Source organism: Rhinoderma darwinii, chromosome 4 (assembly GCF_050947455.1).
Source record: "Rhinoderma darwinii isolate aRhiDar2 chromosome 4, aRhiDar2.hap1, whole genome shotgun sequence".
Lineage (NCBI taxonomy): Eukaryota > Metazoa > Chordata > Amphibia > Anura > Rhinodermatidae > Rhinoderma > Rhinoderma darwinii.
Genome location: NC_134690.1, coordinates 227,178,438 through 227,199,383, shown reverse-complemented (window position 1 = coordinate 227,199,383; position 20,946 = coordinate 227,178,438). Strand labels below are relative to the sequence as shown.

At 41.5% G+C, this 20,946-nt stretch overlaps 1 protein-coding gene and 1 long non-coding RNA gene across 3 annotated transcripts in view; both read right to left on the bottom strand.

Annotated features, from left to right (window-relative positions):
- Positions 1-315: 315 nt before the first annotated feature.
- Positions 316-2,906, bottom strand: LOC142759727 (uncharacterized). The gene is made up of 3 exons (XR_012883186.1): positions 1,599-2,906; positions 1,248-1,401; positions 316-1,132 (listed from the first exon to the last, which is right to left on the bottom strand). It is a non-coding gene; the product is annotated as an uncharacterized LOC142759727 (long non-coding RNA).
- An 809-nt stretch (positions 2,907-3,715) lies between these two features.
- Positions 3,716-20,946, bottom strand: part of QRSL1 (glutaminyl-tRNA amidotransferase subunit QRSL1) — a 67,105-nt gene continuing 49,874 nt past the window's right edge. For both annotated transcript variants that reach the window (XM_075862226.1, XM_075862227.1), the window contains 3 exons: positions 18,999-19,116; positions 6,344-6,549; positions 3,716-3,949 (listed from right to left, as the gene is read on the bottom strand). In XM_075862226.1, coding sequence (XP_075718341.1) covers positions 3,738-3,949; positions 6,344-6,549; positions 18,999-19,116 — 536 coding nt within the window. In that variant the 3' untranslated portion in view covers positions 3,716-3,737. The remainder of the gene's footprint in view (positions 3,950-6,343; positions 6,550-18,998; positions 19,117-20,946) is intronic.

The following is a 20,946-nucleotide window of genomic DNA, read 5'->3' as shown; positions in this document are numbered from 1 at the left end:
GTGGGTGCGTGATGACCTTTGACGGGTTCTCGGTTGTTTGGCGGCTTCACTACACACGTCACATGTGGCCTGGGTTTTTTCTATTTTTAGTACTTAGTTTGCTTCGGGGCCCATGACAGCACCTAAACGTTCGCACCTCTTGCAAACCATGTCAAACCCCGAGAGATTAACTAAAACCTCATATCACGTGTGTATGCATTGGGCCCAAAGGCCTGAAGTGTGAGAGGGTATAGCCAAAGGAAATGTGGCACAAACATTGTGTTGAGGGGTATCAATGAAAAACAACACGAAATCTAACCAATCAACATCCATTCTTTTAATAGTGTGTTTTGCAAAGACACAAACATTTTGCATAACCAAAAAAACACCAACATGGTGTATAATATACATCAAAAAGACAGAAGACGGCGAGTTTCCATCCCTGCAGCCAAAACAACTATGGCGTCAAAATATAAGTCCTCCAACACACTCAAAGGTGTTGGTACTGGTGGCCCGGGGACGAATACGCCGGCATTTCAGCACCACTATGCTGGACCTGGAGCTGTGGAGGTTGTTCCTCGCCAGCATAGTGGTGCTGATGTTGCCCGTGGTATGTTGGGGCAGGGAAGTGGGGAGCCATAGGGCGCATATAGGGATGCGGACGTGGCATCTGGGGTGCTGGATAGAATGGGCCCGGCATCTGGGGCGTGGTGGCCGGCATGGCTGAACTGCGCCACTGCTCAATGGCCGTGAAGCACTGGTTGGGATTGTGGGGCGGTCTGGAGGAGTCGATCAACGTTACGATCGACGCTTGCAGACGGCCCATACGGTCCATGGGGACCAGCCGGAGTAGGGGAACGATGCTGCGCCCAAAGGCATCGTTCCCTTCCTCATCTGCGGCTCGCCTCAGATATTCCAGGACCCGGGCATCGACTTGCCCAGCTGCAGAGGTCTGTTGAGCACGGGGCCGGCGAGTGCGGGCACGCACGGGGCGCTCCTCAGCCGGAGAGGCGACGGCCCGTGCAGACTGGCCAGGGGCGGGTCCAGGGGTGTCGGCTCGGGGCTAGGGGGCAGGACAGGGGCAGCAGGAGGTTCCGGCAGAGACTCTCCAAAGTCCGTCTCCTCTGTCGTATCCTCCAAATTGTCGGTGGTTCTATAATGAGAAAATTACGTTAGAACAGAATATAGAACAATGCCCACAACAATACGATGGCAAACAGGACATGGGCGAACACACATTAGACACATGCAAAAGCAGAATCTCTTACATGCGCATCTCCATTATGTCCTTCAGGAACATCAGCTGTTTCGTGTACATATAATGGCGCTTACGAGATCCGCCATCTCCGCTGCGTCCCTTTTCACCCATTTCACGGCGGAATTGGTCACGGCAGCTCCGCCACCGTGTTTTGATGTCTTGGACTGTTGGAGTAAAAAAATATATCACGCCATAAGAACTATGCCCTCTCACTTAAATGAGGGGCCCTGCACTGCCAATTACGTGGTACACGGTGATGCGCCTGCTCCACAAAAGGTCATCGGGCAAATGCAGACACATACAGGGCCCCAGTTCTTCAATAGGGATGACATTGCATTGACAGAAAAAGCATGGTACTCACCCAACCGACTGCGGTCCCGGGTTCGGCCACTCTCCCACTCCTGGCCAAAAAGCTCCCTCGCGACCTCCTCCCAGGCGTCCTCCTTGACCGTGCGGTCGTGGTACGCCTCCGCGCGAGTATCCCAAATTGCATTTTAGCCCTGGACCAGGGCGATGAGGCGCTCCACGTCCATCCCACGCGGCATGGCAGCAGATGACAGTGGAAGCTAACTTCTGTTTCCAGTCAATAGCCTTGCCCACTCGCAGTCAAAAACGCAAGTACTTCCAGGTTTTTGTTTGCTTTGGCCAGCTTTATAGACTCTTTTTCATGGACATAACAAGTGATGCGTGATTTTCGCGCATGCAACGTAGGAGCGTCCGTGTGTCATGCGTGGTTTTCACGCACCCATTGACTTCAATGGGTGCGTGATGCGCGAAAAACGCACGATTATAGAACATGTCGTGAGTTTTACGCCACGCACTCGCGCAGCGCAAAATTCACGCATCGTCTGCACTGCCCCATAGAGTAATATAGGTGCGTACAACACGCGTGAAAAGCACGCGCGTATATTACGCTCGTGTAAATGAGGCCTAAAAACGCATAGTGTAACGCATTGTAAAACCACATGCGTTTGTTAAAGAATAGCTGCAGTTTCACTGCAGTTTTTATTACTGGACTTAGTTGTGGTTCTGTTTTTTTGTTAATTGCATTTTATAGCGGAATTGTAAAAACAAAAAATAGTAAAAAAAAACCCACACATTTAAATACAATGTGGTTTCCAATGCGGTTTTCACCACCAAAAATAGACGGTGTAATAAGCGTGTCGGAAAGAACATGCGGTGCTTTTATAAAACCGCACAATGTATAAACGCAACGTTCAAACTAATTAATGTAATTACATTTGCGTTTTCCAAGGTATAAAACTGCGATGGAAAAACATGTTAAAACCCACTATGTGCTAACACAGCCTTAGGGCTTATTCAGACAAATGTTAAAATCGTCCGTGCGACGGCCATTTTTTTTAACGACTGTCACACGGCTGCATGTATCTCTATGGGGCTATTCACACGGCCGTTGTTTTAACGGACCATGTGAACGGCCCGTTAAAAAAAATAGGATGTCCTATTTTTGTCCGTCTTCACAGACCCTCAATAGACTCAAGTCCATGAAGGATCCGTGAAAACGGGTCCTGCACGGGTGCAAATCTGCTGTTTTGACACACGTTCGCCTGAATAAAAGCTAAACAGAGAGAATGATACAGCCTCTATGTACATTACACAGGATACAAAGAAACTGTAGGGTAAAAAGTAAAAACATTTTTAACAAGCGTCAATTCAAAAAGTGCTTAAAATCACAAAAAAATATTGATTTAATAAAAAAAATAACATTCAAAAAGTTTCCTAAGGCTTGGTATACGTATAGTATTAATATGGTATTTTAAAGCAAGCCACTGGCACAATTTATGCAATATGCCATAAGCTCTTCATAGCAGTGACCTGTTACAATGAATTCCATGTTTGCTTTCTACAGTATTGTCAAAGACGTGTACCAAATCATTGACATTAATCACAACATACACCTGCTGTAACATCTGAAAAAACTCATCAACCTAATATTTCTCTCATTCTTACAGCCAAAGGTTCTTTCCATTTCCCATACAGTACCATGGCTGCCAAGCTGCAGGTGGAGTAGATGACAGTGCTATCTCCCAATTCTGTCCCATGAAACAAAATGTTATTTTTCTTTACAATAGTGAACTGGTAACTATTACCTTGATTTTTGGCCTCCCTTTATACACAAGCATAAATTGTGCTGCTTCTTATTTGGTATAGTTGGTATTTGTATACATCATGGAATGGAATCTCTTAAAAGTGGCAATCCTCCAACAAGTTCTGTGCTTTCTGTATAATGAAGCTGCGGACCTGCTGAATATGAAGGTGGCTCCTGGACGGTCAAGGGAAAATTGCAGGACCTTTCCCCAATATGAAATGGTAATGTATATATTTAATTAAACACGACAATGCTGCCCACAATTTCCCTCCTGGCATCATAGTACATTTTGCAGGTAATAAACTATGTAGTATTTTTAGGTCAAAATATCATATAGCAGTAATAAACCTATTTAGTGCCACACAGTCTTAACCTAGTATTTTTTATTGACTACAACGAAGAAGATGATTTATTTTGTCTTTTAACTATGTGTCGATACTCGTGATTTTTATTAAACACCAAGGGGCAGAAGTCCGTTTGCTTTTCAAACCATTTAGCAACACTGAGGAGCTGGTGCTCACTAAAAGATTGTCCAATGAACTGGAGGCCAAGTGGCAGTCCTCGACTAGAGAGTCCTGCAGGAACGGTTATAGCAGGAACACCTTGAGAGAGAAAAAAACAAAACATTACTGTTTCAACTAGGTGTTAGACTGGGGCTACACGGTGACTTTTTGTAGCTCAACTTCGAAATTGTAACCATTAAACTACAGCTGCAGTCTAGAATGATGCATTCATCTCTATTCACTCTTGTAGACTGCAGCTGTTGCTGGACTGTTAAAATGTGAATGTCGTGCTACAAAAAGTCACCGTGCAGCCCTAGACTACTTGTGTTGTCAGGATTAGAAAATAGGATCTGCTTTCTTTTTCCGTAAATCCATGGGCAGTGTCTCGTATTGCAGCCCCACCCAATTTAAGCAAATAGAGCAGAGGTGTAATACCAGACAGAGCCACAAACACTAATGGTGCAATTCCTGGGAAAAAAGAAGAAAGAAATCGTTCTCTTCACCCTGGACAACCCATTTAACCTCACTTTATTAAACAAAGAACAACGAGACTGTAAATGTAACCTTTTAGCAACGTCTATTTTGGACCTCAGGATGCAGCCCCATTATTCTAATCTGTCATGTATCATTTTATGTGAAAATAACTATACTTTTTCGAGTGATTCTGAGTTTTTTTGTGACACATTGTACTTTATTTTGATGTTAAATTGTGGTAGATATATTTGCTATTTATACAAAGAAGAAAAAACACTGAAATTGTAATCGCTCTGCTCGTAAGATAGATAGTAATTGCACACAAATTAGTTAACACGTTAGTGACCGCCAATACGCCTTTTCACGGCGGCCACTAATGGGCTTTATTCTGATGCATACGCCTTTTCACGGCGCTGCATCAGAAAAAATAAACAGAGCAGGGAGCCGTTAGATCTCCCTGCTACCAGCTACCAGAGACCCCGTTTAAGAAAGTACACCACGCAAGAAATTCAAGTAGGGGTGTAATGAGCAGTTAGACCCCACAGATGTTTTAAAGAACTTATTAGGATTGGGCTGTGAAAATTAAAAATTACGTTTTCCAATATGTCGTTTTAGCCTAAAGTGTACCTTCACTGACATTATATAGAAAAATTATTATAGTGAAGTGGGCACAATAATAGTTTTTCTAAATAGCTTGTATTAGCGATTCTTCTAACTACAGCACGGACTGTGTATAGTCCGTGTTGACGGCGGCTCCCAGTAGAACTCTGCAGTAGGAGAGAGAGCGTCCTGCTAGTCTCCACGGCTCCCATATCCAGAACGGCCGCCAGCGCTGTAGAATTTATAAATGACATGCAAACTTTATTCTGTGGATTAGTACGGTTATGGTGATACTAAATTTAGTGTTTTACTACTTTTACACAATAAAAACAGTTTGAAAAAAACCAAAACATGTTTTTGTGTTGCCATTGTCTGAGATAATAATAATAATAATATTTTTTTTTAGGGCCTAATAGGCTTCCATGCATGGCAGACCAGGAAATCATTGCGTCACGCGGAGCCGATAGGGTACTTTGTCAACCACTTTGATGCCGCGGTCGATATTGGCCATGATCACTAAGAAGTTAAATATCGGGATTGGAGCTAGCCGTTGCAACAGGGTGTCAGTTCCTGAGCCCACACCATCACCATGCCGTGAAAATATGGCAATTCTCATTAACGGCTTCCCACATGTGACAGAAAAAATCTACGCCACAGGGTGGGAAAAGGGTTAATAGTATGTGTTACATTAATAGACAGCTTCCAGTGCTTTATGCTTAAAGAGGCTCTGTCACCACATTATAAGTGGCCTATCTTGTACATAATGTGATCGGCGCTGTAATGTAGATTACAGCAGTGTTTTTTATTTAGAAAAATTATGATTTTTGACGCAGTTATGACCTATATTATCTTTATGCTAATGAGTTTCTTAATGGACAACTGGGCGTGTTTTACTTTTTGACCAAGTGGGCGTTGTGGAGAGAAGTGTATGACGCTGACCAATCAGTGACCAATCAGCATCATACACTTCTCCCCATTCATTTACGCAGCTGATAGCGTTCTTATTAAATCACTATGTGCAGCCACATAAACACACTATAACGTTACTCAAGTGTCCTGACAGTGAATATACATTACCTCCAGCCAGGACGTGATGTCTATTCAGAATCCTGACACTTCTGTAGCGTTTCTGTGAGATTTACAGCAAGGCAAGCGTAATCTCACGAGATTACGATGTAACCTGTCTTTTAAAACAAGATTACGCTTGCCTTGCTGTAAATCTCACACAGACGCTACAGAAGTGTTAGGATTCTGAATAGACATTGCGTCCTGGCTGGAGGTAATGTATATTCACTGTCAGGACACTTGAGTAACGTTATAGTGTGTTTATGTGGCTGCACATAGCGAGGGATATTATTCAGACGTGATTTCATTTTACCACGTCTATGGTATTTAAGACAGTTGTTAAATAATGCTTACCAGCCATGTTGGCACACTGTGTAAACACATCCTCCTGAGCACTGCGAGTTCTGTTATCCTCTTGGATGAACTCGGAGTAAGAAGCTGCATCTCCTAGTGTGGTTGGAGTAAGTAACACATCTACTCCAGATTTGAATACCTTCACAAAGTCATCCGCTATCAAACGTCGCACTTTCTGAGCCTTCAGAAAATACTTTTCATAGTTCCTGAAACAAAAACAGAAGGAAATTAGTACAGATATTATGTGCAAAATAAATATAAAAAAAGCATATTCAATTAAAAAAAGGAACCTATCAACATGTTGCTTACTTACAAGTGAAACTGTACAGATGGTAGAAGTGCCATGGGCTACACAATTTTGAAGGCTGCAGAGAAATGTATCCTCCCTTTTTTTTTTTAGATAAAAAAAATAAAATTGATACATCTATGTTGTGTTGTGCCTAGCGCAGGGTCTGAGGAGGCGGAACATGACAAGGAGATTCAAAGAACACCAGAGATAGAAGTCATGCACCGCCCCTTCATGCCCTGTACATAACATAAGAGTGTATGACTTTTTCCTGGAGTTTTCCTTTTAGGGGGTCCTAGGACATACCCAATATACCTAGCACAATATGGTTATTTAAAGTACATAAAGTGCTAATACAATTTGGATTTTATATATTTTTTAAGCTCCAGGAGTGCTATGTTTTTCTTGCAAATGTTCTTTCTTGTTTTTTTTCCCTCTAGTTTTGTATCAAGACCATGTCACCATGTAATATTTCATATACATTTTTTAAGGTAATTTATTATACAAAGTATATTAGTATACAGCGCCTAGGGCAGTGGCAGTAGCCCTGCCAGTAGGATTTTTGTAATTTGTAAAACGAGCATTGAGCCAAAATCACATTTGTAGAAACATTTTTTTTACAACATAAAACTAGCTGGCATATGAACAATGCATTGAAGTGGTTGTTAGGAGAAAATTAGAGCTTACTTTTCGTTACAAAACCGCAATCCTTCTTTGGGCAGCTGTAGCTATTTATTGCAGCCAGAAAGGTTCTGTAACTTGCATAGCATGGGTCTTTTTTTCTTCTTTTTGCTGTTTGTTTTTTTTAAATGTTCATTTTTTTCTCTATAGGGCTCTCTCTATAAGGTATAGGGCTCCACACCAACATTGAGTGACCCACTATTTGGACTAATATCTTGTGATTTGTAGGCAACATCAACGTTTCCTTTGGGAACCCTGTCAGGTTTCATTGCAAATTTTACAAGGACGTTTGCAACCTTGGGTCGTCGTGGAGCCCTAGCCTAACTCTGTCAAGTGGGCATGCTCTTCTTGGCAGGCTGTCAGAGCTGTGCGGTTTCTTCAAACTAGTCAGATACCCACCCCTACTGCTCACCATCCCCCCTCTCAGGAAATATCATAGACAGGATGGGGCAGCATAATATGTTCTCCCTCCAGTGCTCTCACAGTTTACAGTCTCACTGCTGTAGCTTTATCCTCCTCCCTGTCTAGTATTAATCTAGTTTCAATCTAGATCAGGCGTCTCAAAGTTGACGTGCCGCATTACTTTAAAATTTGATACTATACAAAATTATCGTTAACGAATTAGTTATTTGAACGACTATAATAATACTACATTACTATAATAATACTACATTACTATAATAATACCGCTAAGTCTAAACTTACCGGAAATTTGCGAGTTTACTCCACGTGCTTATTTTAACAATCCAGTTTTCCAGTTTAATGTGTCACTAACTGCAGTCTGGCTGCTTAGTTGGCAGCGTTTGGCAGACTCAAGAATGTCAAGATTGGGCAGCTCCTTTTTAGATATTGTCACAGTGCCCTCTGTAGATATTACCACAGTGCCCTCCGTAGATAATGCCACAGTGACCTCTATAGATAATGCCACACACCCCTCATTGTAGATAGCGCCACACATCCCCCATTGTAGATAGTGCCACACACACCCCATTGTAGATAGTGCCACCCCCCCTATAAATAGCTTCATTGGGGCTCCATATAGGAGTGGAATCCCCAGCCGGCACGTTGCAGACGCTGTGGCCGGGGATTCCTCTGCTGGAGGAGCTGAAGTCACTGTCCATATATGGACAGTGACATCAGGAGCTCCTCCAGCAGAGGAATCCCTGGCCCAAGTGTCGGAAACGCTCTAGCTGGGGATTCCACTCCTAGAGGGAGTCCCAATGGAGCTAACTACAGTGAGGGGGGTGCAGGGCTGTCAACAGGGTGGGGTGTGTGGGGCTCTATCTACAGAGGCACGTTGCACTATCTACAGGGGGCTGTGTGGCCATTGCTTACCTACCACCAACAATCTAGCATCGCGGGAAATGGACTGTGCTCTTTCATGACGTCATGAAGGAGCGCCAGCACGCTCCTCCTACGGTCTGCTCTCTCCTCCCCCAAGGGAGCTTCAGTGCCCTGCAGGCCACAGATGACAGTCTCATCTGTGGTCACAGGCCGCGTGTTTGAGACCCCTGTTCTAGATGGATTTTTTTGGTGGTGAGTTTTCACTTTCCCCTAATAAAATAGATTACAAACTTTTATATTTACATGCACTACTGATTTATGCAAAAATAAATGTTACATATATTTCAGCAACCACATGTACATTTTAGAGTTTGTTTTATGCCAGGATATTTTTGACCATACGTATATCAGTCATTAACATTGTAATTTTTGTACAATCGGATACCAAATTAAGGGCATATTCTGAAACCAGGATAACTCAATAATTTAGACAATATTCATGATCTATTGTTCCCAACAGAGCAGAAATCTGCTAATTACCTATTACCCTGGTTAATGCAGTTTTTTTCCTGGAAGAAAAATCTAAGGCTTCGTTCACATATCAGTTAGGGCTTTATTCTGACGTTCCGTCTGAGATTCTGTTAGAATAGAGCCCTGACTGAATAGAGCCCTGACATCATCAATGGTTTCCGTTTGTCTCAGTTGTGCAAGGGTTCCGTCGTTTTGACTGAATCAATAGCGTAGTCGACTACGACGGAACCCTTGCACAACTGAGACAAACGGAAACCATTGGCACCGAATCCGTCACCATTGAAATCAATGGTGATGGAAAGTCAGAGCTCTATTCAGTCAGGGCTCTATTCTAACGGAAACCTCCGATGGAACGTGAGAATAGAGCCCTAACGGATATGTAAACTAAGCCTCAGCTGTACGGATGTAGCCATCTTTATCTTGACTCTTAATACGTTAAATACACAGTGGCAAGAAATTTTAACTTGAATATTTCAATGGCATTCAATGTTTTTTTTGTGTGATATCACGCTCCAGCAAGTTATCAGCCAACTTTGCTACATCTGTACATCCTTAGAGAAAGACAAGAGGAGCAGATACTATTGCAAGGACTTGTGTACAAAAGAGGCTTGTGTCTGAACTGTAAGTGATGATTGAAACAATTTAGTGTGCAAATCACATTTTCATGATTTGATCTGAAAAAATATTGCAGACTTGTTGCCTACAGCCTTAAAGGGGTTTAATATCATAAACGTCCCTGATGGGAAAAACCCTTTTAAGGAAAGGTGTCACAATTTTTTTTATTTATTTGATGTGTTTTATTACTTATTTAGTTATGGGCCTATTTATTAAAATTATTTTAATGTTTCGTAATATAACTTTATTTATGTGTTTTTACTTTTGTGAGGGCAGCCATCTTTATAGGATCTGTGTATGTGTCTCTGCACGACACATACATAGATGCTATACGGCACAACAAGGGCATAGGAGACTAGGTACGGGGGCCAACCCTAACTCCTAAACTGTTCTAACTGAACTGTGCATGCTCGGTGGCATGCGCAGTTCACACCGACCCTCGCTTCAAGAGGGAAAACAGGCACCATTTTGTTGAAGAGCGGCAGCACCTGTATTTATTGCAGGGCCCGTCGTCAATTCAAATGAATTACCGGGCTCTACTACCTGCTGTGAATGTAGGACCGGCCAGAAATTCATTTGAATTGCTTCCACCAACACTGACCAGCTGTTTTTAAAGGGATTGTCTAAGATTAGAAAAACATGCCTGCTTTATTTAAAAACAGTGCCACACCTGTACACAGGTTGTGTGTGGCATTGCAGCTGATCCACATTCACTTAAATAAAGCTGAGCTGCAATACCAGACACAACCCATGGACAGATGTGGCAGTTTTTTAAATAAAGCAGCCTTGTTTTCTAATCTTGGACAACCCCTTTAAGGGGCTGCTGTGCTTCTACGAGCGCTGCTTCCCCTTCATTTCAGCCTGCTAGTACTGTGAACCGCCGACACGCTCATAGCGGCGGTTCAGTGTTACAGTGGTCTGTGTGTTTTTTAATACTTTTTTAGCACATTAGTAATAGCAGTTGTCTGTTTGAAGATGTTCATTACTAAGGTGGGGCTTCGTGTTAGCCAGTAAAAGGCCTAGTACTAACCCCCTATTATTACCCCAATACCCACCGCCACTAGGGGTATCGGGAATAGCCGGGTACAATCCAGTAACCGACTATCTGAAGGGGATAGTCGGGCACTGGGGTGGCCGTAGGCTGGTATAAGGCTGGTATAAAAACGTGGCCCTTCCCACCCTGGTAATGCTAGGCTGTGGCTGCTTTATTGTATCTGTCTGGTTATGAAAAATAGAGGGGACCCCACGTCATTTTATTTATTTTTATTAAAATCAATAAAATTATTGAAAATGTGGGGTCTGCCTCCAGGAAAAAAAATATTCCTCATCAAGTAACTTTGCTACCTGTCAACTGCAAAGTCATCCGACAGAGGAAAAATGTTTCCTCGTCACGTCTAATTCCCAGGAGTTTCTTTGTGGTACTCTGCCAAAGGGAACCATTTTTCCCTCTGGTGGATGATTTTTCCGTTGCAGGTAGCAAAGTTACATAATGGGGAATTATTTTTCACTGCCATGTACAATGAAAGCGTCACCTAGTAATTAGACTTCTCCATGGGGAACCATTTTTCCCTCTGGCGGATGATTTTTCCATTAACAAAGTAGTTACACGACAGGACTAATTCCCCATCAAGTAACTCTGCTACCTGTCAACTGAAACGTCATTCACCACATGGTCCCCCTCTTGACTTTCATCGTTATCAGCCTTTTGTTGTGTTCTGTAGCTGCTGCTGTGATCAGCATGTTCCACCATTGTACAGCCACTCATAAAATGGCACTGCACAGTGGTAGACAATTTGAAGACACCACTTCCAGGCTTGCAGCTGGCGAGTGTGGTCACTAGTAGTAAGAGTGTCCCTCCCACATTTACAGCAACCGTGAGTTAGGTTGCTTTGACCAATTGACCTTGCTGCAATTATGGACAGTGCTCCCTCTGGTGGCCAACATAGGGAAACATGTCAAATGATTATTTAATTTTTAATATTTCCCACCCTTGGAAGAAAAAAAAAAAAAAAGACATTAAAAAAAGGAAAAATATAATAAAAATAAGTAACTTAAAAAAAAAATATTACATTTGCGACACATTCCCTTTAAGAATACGTAGCTAATTGAAAAACAGTTGTGAGATTAATGTAAGTAACTGTCCATTCAACCGCAAACACAGTTGTAGCGGCATGCACTTCCCTGGCACCCTGGCAGGATTTGACAGCGGAAACTGTGGCGTCCCAGGCTGCAGTTCTTATCACTAAACTAACTGGTGCTGCTGGACAGCTCCACCGTTGAATCGGTAGTCTTTTTTCTCTTAACTTTTGCCTCTCTGGATTCCTTGTGTGGACTAAAATCATCAATTTCCCAACATGTACACACATAACTTTCAATATTAAAGGGGTTTTACCATCTTCGATATTTATGGGATATCCACATAAAGGTCGAATAGATGCAGGTTCCAGCTATGGTACCCACACCTATCTAGCGGATGTGGGTCTCCCAATCTTGTTTGGTAAGTCGCAGCTTGCCGCTGCATCCAGGCGGAGACTCAGTGGAGAGGCGGTGGGGATACCTGAAACATCCGAGATACACCGTTTCCGTAACTCCCATTCACTTCAGAAGTGAATGGGAGTTACGAAAACAGCATGGCCAAGCGACCTTGGCTGTTTCTGTAATTTTGACGTTTCGATAACCGTGTAGCTCGATTACTGCGCCATTTCCGTAACCCCCATTCACATAAGACAATCATATGTCCCTTTCACGGTTTTCATATATCGCCCTTTAGCTGCCGCAAGAATTTTCCCACTTTTGACGAAAACAAATATAACCTGAATTGTAAAATCATATTATACCCCCATATCCGTATATTTTATAAAAAGTACATACCTGGCACATTGTAAAAATGCCACCCAGCACTTTACACTCATGGGCACCTTCATGTAATTTTGAATCAAAGCGAATTGTTGTGTAAAAAATGCATTAAATGTTATATTTGTGGCTAAAGTCTGACCCAAACAGAGACTTAGATGCACAACACCTCCTAAAAAGCAAAGTTCATAAATGCCACTTATGCCTATGTCTACATGTACATATCTTTATATAAATCACCAGAACTGATTAAACTAAAAATCTCTGCCATCCAAATTCCAGTAAACATCCGAGTCAACAAATAATATGTTGGAGCCTATGAGGTGATTAGATGTGAAATTGCTGGTCTTCTCACCCCTGTGGTGTAAACAAAAGACAAGACCACCCTAAATGTGAATCAGGGAGCACATAAGAGGGGCTGATATCATGAGGTAAAGTTCTTGTATGACCATCTGGGGGCACCGGAAAGCTGTATAGCGGGAGAGATGACAGTAACCGGCTCTGTTCTTTGCTGCGGTCACTTACAGCTTCTTCCTGCCCTTGAATAGACACAAAACCAGGAAGTAAAACTTTTCATCCTGCTCCCCAAATTCAAACACGTGTGCAACCCGAATATCGCACCTAGAGCTTTCAGCCTGGTACGATGTGAAAGATAAGATTTTGGGCTTTAACCCCTTAATACCGAAGGTATTTTAAACCTTAATGACAAAGCAATTTTTTAAGTATTTTAATCGTCGAATTCAAAGACCTATAGCTTTTGTATTTCTTCATCTACATAGCTGTATAAGGAGTTTTTTTTTTGCGGGACAAGTTGTATTGTACATATATTTTATTGATTAACTTTCATTAACTTTTTTGATGGGGTAATAGAAAACCCCTGAAATTTCGCCGTTACGGCATTTACAGTGTGGTATAAATAACATAAAACCTTTATTCAGCAGATCGTTGTGATGGCGGCGTGCCAAATTTATCTAGTTTTTTTTATGTTTTACTACTTTTACACAGTAAAAACACTTTTTTCAAAATGATTTGTTTTTGTGTTGCCATATTTTAGGCGACCTAACTTTTTTATTTTTCTGCTGACATAGCTGTAGGACGGCTTTTTTTTTTGCAGGACAACTTGTAGTTTTTATTGATACCATTTTGGTGCACATGCGACTTTTTGTGTATTATTGCCGGTCAGTGTAAACCTGACAGGAATCTGTCAACCCATGCCTCTGGCATGATCTAACAGGCATTCACTAAAGGCAGACCTGGGGACCTTTGTTAGGCACCCGGCTGCCATAAAAACCAACAGCACCCTGCAATTGCATTGTGGGGTGCCGATGGGGTTAGAAGGAGGGAGCCCCCTCCCTCTAAAACCACTGAGATGCGGCGGTCGCTATTGACCGCTGCATCTGAGGGATTAAACATGACCGGAGACCACTGCTAGTGGTCTTCGATCGTTGCCCTGAAGCCCGCTTCAGAATTCCTGATTCTGGAAAAAAATCTTCTAAAGTGCTGACATCAAAAGGTTGCGCTTCAGGAGAACTACCCTGAGCGGCCGACGTAAAAACACCATGACTGTCATTAAAGGGTTAATATGATACCAAGATCTAAGTTTATTCTAGCCGCGGCAAGTGTTTAAAGTCATGACGTATTACGTATGTCCTTGGCAGTATAAGGTTTATGTACACTAAAGGGCTTTTGTATTTTCTTCTGGTAGGTCTTCTTCAACATGACAGATATTAGAAAGTGTAACCACTGTAGATGCGGACACTATTTCAAGGCCACTGTTGATGTTAATGGCATGTTAATTTTCTCTCTTCTCTTTGTAAGAAGTATGTTTGAGCTTACACGTGAATAATGTTGTTTTATGCCTGACTGTAGCAATAAGAACAGTTTAAACCCTGAATGACACGGCCAAGTTTAATTTTTTCGTTTTCGTTTTCGTTTTTTCCTCCCTGCTGTCCAAAAGTCATGACTGTCCAAAAGCCGTATGAGGGCTTGTTTTTTTTGTGGGACAAGTTGTAGTTTTTTATAGCACAATTTAATGTACCATATAATGTACTGGGAAACGGGAAAAAAAAATTATTTGTGAGGTGGAATGGGCAAAAAACAGCAATTGCGTAATTTTTTGGGGGTTTCGTTTTTACGGCATTCATTGTCCGGTTAAAACGACATGTTCATTTATTCTATGGGTTGATACGATTACGGCGATACCAAATTTAGATTTTTTTTATGTTTTACCAATTTTATAAATAAAGTATTTACTTAAAAAAAAATGGTGTCACCTCATTCTGAGAGCCATAACTTTTTTATTTTCTGTCAATTGAGCAGAGTGAGGGCTTATTTTTTGCAGGGCAAGATGTATTTTTGGTACCATTTTGGTGCATGCGACTTTTTGATCACTTTTTATTCAATTTTTTTGGGGAGCAAAGGTAAAATAAAAAACAGCAATTTGGGCATTTTACATTTATTTTTTATGGTGTTCACTGAAGATGTTAAATAACATCATGTTGTAATAGTCTGGGCTTTTGCGGACGTCGCGATACCACTTATGTTAACGGTTATTTTATTTAAACATTTCTTCAATCCCTTCCCGACCAAACCATGTAGATTAACGGGCTGCAGAACTTGTCGTTGTGCCTGCAGCCCGTTAGTCTACATGTGCTCCTAACAGAGCACACAGGCATTCACCGCAGACCGGCATCTCCCAGTAAGGGATGCGAAAACATCATGTCGGATCACAGACGGTGATCCCGGCCAATTAACCCCTTAAACACGGCGGTCAATAGCGACCGCCGCATTTAAGTTGTTATAACAACATCGTCACTCCGCTATGCGACTGTTGCTATGGCAACCCGAAGCCTAACAAAGGCCTCTGTTTTGCCATCTACGGAAGGCAGGACCTAATATGCCCCCTGTCCATGTGAAACTGACAGGTATAATACCCGGCAATATATAAGTATTGCAGGCTATTATAACAACGATCCAACAATTCGATCTTCAAGTCCCACTAAAATAAAAAAAGGAGTAAAAAAAGTTACAAACATATTGTACAAAAGTAAAAAAGTTAAATTAAAAAATAAAACAAAATGTAAAAAATAAATAAATAAATTTAAACGAAAAAAAAAAAAAAAAAATTGCCCTTTTTCCCTTATAAAGTCCTTTATTATTAGAAAAAATAAATAAACTATGCATAATTGGTATCGCCGTGTCCATAACGGCCTGAACTATAAAAATATAATGCAATTTATCCCGCACAGTGACCGCCATAAAAAAAAACTAATAAAGAAACGATACCAGAATCGCTATTTTTAGTCACTTCAGCTCCCAAAAAATTGAATAAATAGGGATCAAAAGGTTGATTGTACCCACAAATGGTACGAATAAAAACTACAGTTTGTTCCGCAAAAAACAAGCCACCACACAACTTTCTTGATGGAAAAAAAAAAAGTTATGGCTTTTAGAATATGGCAACACAAAAACAAAATAATTTTTTTTAAACCGTGATTTTATCGTAATAACCTAAAAAGGAGTCAATATACCACTAGTTATTATAAAACATATACATTTTATTGTGTACAAATACATAAAAGCTATTACATAAAAAAGTTACAGAGATGATAGCGACCACAGTGTGTGAAGACGAAGGCTTCCGCCGAAACGTGCGTTGGGGTGTGACGCGTGACAGCCGGACACTGTGCCATGGGTAAGACTGTTATTTGGTATTCAGGATATGTTGTATTTTGTATCTCTGTGTTTATGTGACTGGCATTGTCCAGCTACTTCACCTACCATACCTTGTGTTTGGTGGGTGATGGCCTGACTTGTGCTACCAAACATATGCTTTACCTGGGCTATCACATAAATGACTCCCCTATGAGTAATTCAAGTAAAGCTGTTATATACATTTTGTATTTATACATCCATATCCTCGTTTCTTGCCATACATGTATTACATGCATATTATCATTTCAGACTTTTTATGTAATAGCTTTTATGTATTTGTACACAATAAAATGTATACGTTTTATTGTAACTAGTGGTATATGGACTCCTTTTAGGTTGTTATTATTATCATCAATGATGAGTCATTACTAATGACCACATATCGGGCCTATATGTGCCTTTCCTCCTTGCTTACTTCTGATCATCACTGTGATTATATTTTGAGGAAGTGGGGGTTTATCTTTGTCCTCCTTCTAGGTTTCGTGATTTTATCGTGCAAACACCGTAAAACATAAAAAAACTATATACATATGATATCACCGTAATCGCATTGACCCACACAATAAATATGTCATTTATAATGCACGGTGAACGCCATAAAAGAAACAAAGAATAAAAAACAATAGAAGTTTTCACGGCCTAATTACACTAAATTCAGCAAAAAACCTATGGGATCAAAATGCTCACTATACCCCTGGATAAATTCTTTTTAGGGCTGTAGTTTCCCAAATGTAGTCACGTTTGGGGGGCTTCCACTGTTTTGGTCCCTCAGGGGCTTTGCAAATGCGACTTGACACCCGAGAACCAATCCAGCAAACTTGAGCTCCAAAAGCCAAATAGCACTCCTTCACTTCTGAATCCTGCCGTGTGTCCAAACAGCTGTTTATTACCACTTATGGGGTATTGCCCTAATCAGGAGAAATTGCTTTACAAATCTTGGGGTGCTTTTTCTTCTTCATTCCTTGCAAAAATTGATAATTTCTACGTCTTATTGGAAAAAATTTAGATTTTCATTTTTACGGACTAATTCCACTAAATTCAGCAAAGAACCTGTGGGGTTAAAATGCTCACTATACCCCTCGATAAATTCCTTGATGGATGTAGTTTGCGAAATGGTGTATTTTTGGGGGTGTTTACACGGTTTTGGCCCAACAAGACCTCTTCAAACCTGACATGGTGCCTAAAATATAGTCTAATAAAAAGGAGGCCCCAAAATCCTCTAGGTACTCCTTTGCTTCTGAGGCCTGTGTTTCAGTCCATTCGCACACTAGGGCCACATGTGGGATATTTCTAAAATCGGCAGTATCTAGGCAATAAATATTGAGTTGCGTTTCTCTGGTAAAACCTTTTGTGTTACACAAAAAAAAGGATTAAAATGGATTTTCTGACAAAAAAAAGATTGTAAATTTCCCCTCTACCTTGCTTTAATTCCTCCAGCCAATAAATACCTACTATACTTTTGTCTTTTTTGACACAAAAGTTTCTGGCTAACACGGTATTACACTATTTTTTACTGTACTTCTTTAATTCCTGTAAAACACCTAAAGGGTTAAGAAAATTTCTAAATGCTGCTTTGAAAATTTGAGGGGTGCAATTTTTAAAATTGGGTGACTAATGGGGGTTTCTAATATAGAAGGCCCTCAAAGCCACTTCAGAACTAAACTGGTACCTATAAAAATAGGTTTTGGAAATTTCCTTGAAATTGTGAGAAATTGCTGATAAAGTTCTAAGCACTGTAACGTCCTAGAAAAAAAAGGATGTTCAAAAAATGATGCCAACATAAAGGGAAATGTTGATTAGTAACTATATTTGGTGTGGTATTGCTATCTGTTTTACAAGCAGATACATAAAAATGTTGAAAAATGCAAATTTTTGCAAATGTTCTCTAAAGTTTGGTGTTTTTCCACAAACAAATGCTGAATTTATTGATCAAATTTTTCCACTAACAAAGTACAATATGTCACGAGAAAACAATCTCAGAATCGCTTGCATAGGTAAAAGCATTCCTAAGTTATTACCACATAAAGTGACACGTCAAACGGTAAAAAAAAAATCGGCTGCGTCCACAAGGCCAAAACAGGCTCAGTCCTGAAGGGGTTAAGGGGAAAAAAAATGGGAAGTATTTTTTTTTTTTTTAACTTTTAATTTTAATTAAACTACTGAAAAATGTAATCATATTTTACATTTTTCTTTAGTCCCCTTAGGGGGATTTGTACAGCGATCGCTGATTCAACACACTGCAATACTAATGTATTGCAGTGCATTGTCTTTTTTACAGGCTTCTGTTAAGTTGTTCTCCTGACCGCGGCAAGTGGTTAAACGGCCAGGAACAGAGCAATCGCTGTTCCTGGTCGTTAGTGCAAGGTGTCAGCTGTAATACACAGCTGACACCCGCGGGATATGGAGCAGGCTCACTTCGCCCCTCCCCGCACCGGGACGTCCTGGTGAGTCAAGAGGTTAAACTATAATGTTCCTAACACTTGGACAGATTATAATATAGATTTATAAAATCATAAAATGAGCATATATAAAAATGAACATAATCAAGTACAACATAAAGTAACAGCCTCAACATCGATTTCATATATGAAGACTGATTTAGCAATGTTTAGCTGGTTACTTGCACAACAAAACCACTATTAAGTAGGATAACACTGTCAAAATTACATGAAAAAAAAACCAATGACTTACTGTTTTAGAAGGAAGAAGTTTCCAGATAATATTCTTCCCCTTACAACATCATTAAATCCTTCCCTTCTTGTTGCAGAGTACATTGCTTCTGTTGAGTCTTTGACATCAGCTCGGTGCCCTGTAAAGCAGAAAATAAATATGTCAGCCATTATAAACTTAAAATAAAAATCACTTGGCCGATAAACCTGAAATAACAACTTGGAAGCTTGTGGTCATGAACAAATACACAGTAAACAGTGAGGTCCCTGTTCTTCCCAAATCTCTGTCCCTACCTACTTGTACGACTCGACCTACACGACGGCGCACAACTGGGCGGCGTTCCCTATACTGGTACAAGTGAAACTGACAAACAGATAAGACAGAGACAGTACGAAATAACAGGCAGAGAGTACGTGACAGTACCCCCCCTTTTACGAGGGGCCACTGGACCCTCAACCCCGAACACGTTTATTCGGAAACTTTTTATGAAAGTTTTTTATAAGGGTCCGAGCGTGGATATCTTGGACTGGGATCCAAGTCCTCTCCTTTGGACCATATCCTTTCCAATGGACCAGGTACTGGATAGACCCCTGAACCTTTCTACTGTCCAGCAACCTGGCCACCTCGAACTCCTGTCCCTCGGGTGTCAATACTGGGATGGGGGGTTTCCCTATGGGAAGGATGGGGGGGAACAAATCTTTTCAGAAGGGAGGAATGAAACACATCGTGGATGTGGAAGGAGGGGGCAATATTAAGCGAAAGGAGACCGGGTTGATCCTCTCCATGACTTCATAAGGACTGATGTACCTGGGGGCAAAAATTCTGGAGGGTACACTCAGGCGGAGATTCTTGGAAGATAACCAAACCCGATCTCCCACCAAGAGATCAGGATTAGCCAAACGCCTTTTATTGGCTTGAAGCCGCCGGTGGTCCTGTGTTGCCCTGAGATTACTCTGGACTTGGTCCCAGATGACCTTCAAATTCCCAGTAAGAAGCTCCACTTCAGGGTTATCTGATACACATAGGGAAAATGAAGAAAACCGGGGATTAAAACCATAATTAGCAAAGAATGGAGAAACTCCTGACGATGTGCTTATGTGATTATTGAGGGCAAATTCCGCAAGCGCCAAAAACCTGAACCATTTATCCTGAGTGTCAGCGACAAAACATCTGAGATACTGTTCCAGACACTGATTGGTCCTCTCAGACTGGCCATTAGTTTCTAGATGGAAAGCCGATGAAAAGGACAAGTCTAGTCCTAACTACTTGCAGAACGCCCTCCAAAACAACTACACAAATTGGACAACCCTGTCAGAGACGATGTTAACAGGTACCCCGTGCAAACGTAAAATATGTTTAATAAAGAGGTTAACTAGCTCTTTAGCATTGGGCAATTTCTTCAGGGGAATGAAGTGGGCCATTTTACTAAACCGGTCTACCACTACCCAGATCACCGACATGCCCTGGGACGAAGGGAGATCGGTGATAAAATCCATGGCTAGATGGGTCCAGGGTCCTTGGGGCACCGGTAAAGGACACAGCAAGCCTGCAGGTCGGGATGTGGGAGTTTTAAAACTGGGCGCAGTTCTCACATGAGACCATGTAGGCTCGGACATCCAGTAGCAGCCCTGGCCACCAGAAACTACGGATGACAAGGTCCCTGGTACCAGAGATGCCTGGGTGACCTGACAGGACTGAATCATGACACTCCTGGGAGGAGCCTCAGCCGGAAGGGTAGGGGTACAAACAATTTGCCCTCTGGAAGGGCTTCAGGGGCAGAGTCCTGGCTGGCCGTGATCTCTGTGGTCAGGTCAGAGTCTATGGTTGCCACTACTGCACCAGGAAGAAATACTCCTTCGGGTTCGGTCTCGGGCGGAGGGGTGGCACAGAGCATCCGCTTTAATATTCTTTGAACCAGGCCTGTAGGTAACAACAAAATTGAACCTAGTAAAAAATAGAGCCCATCTAG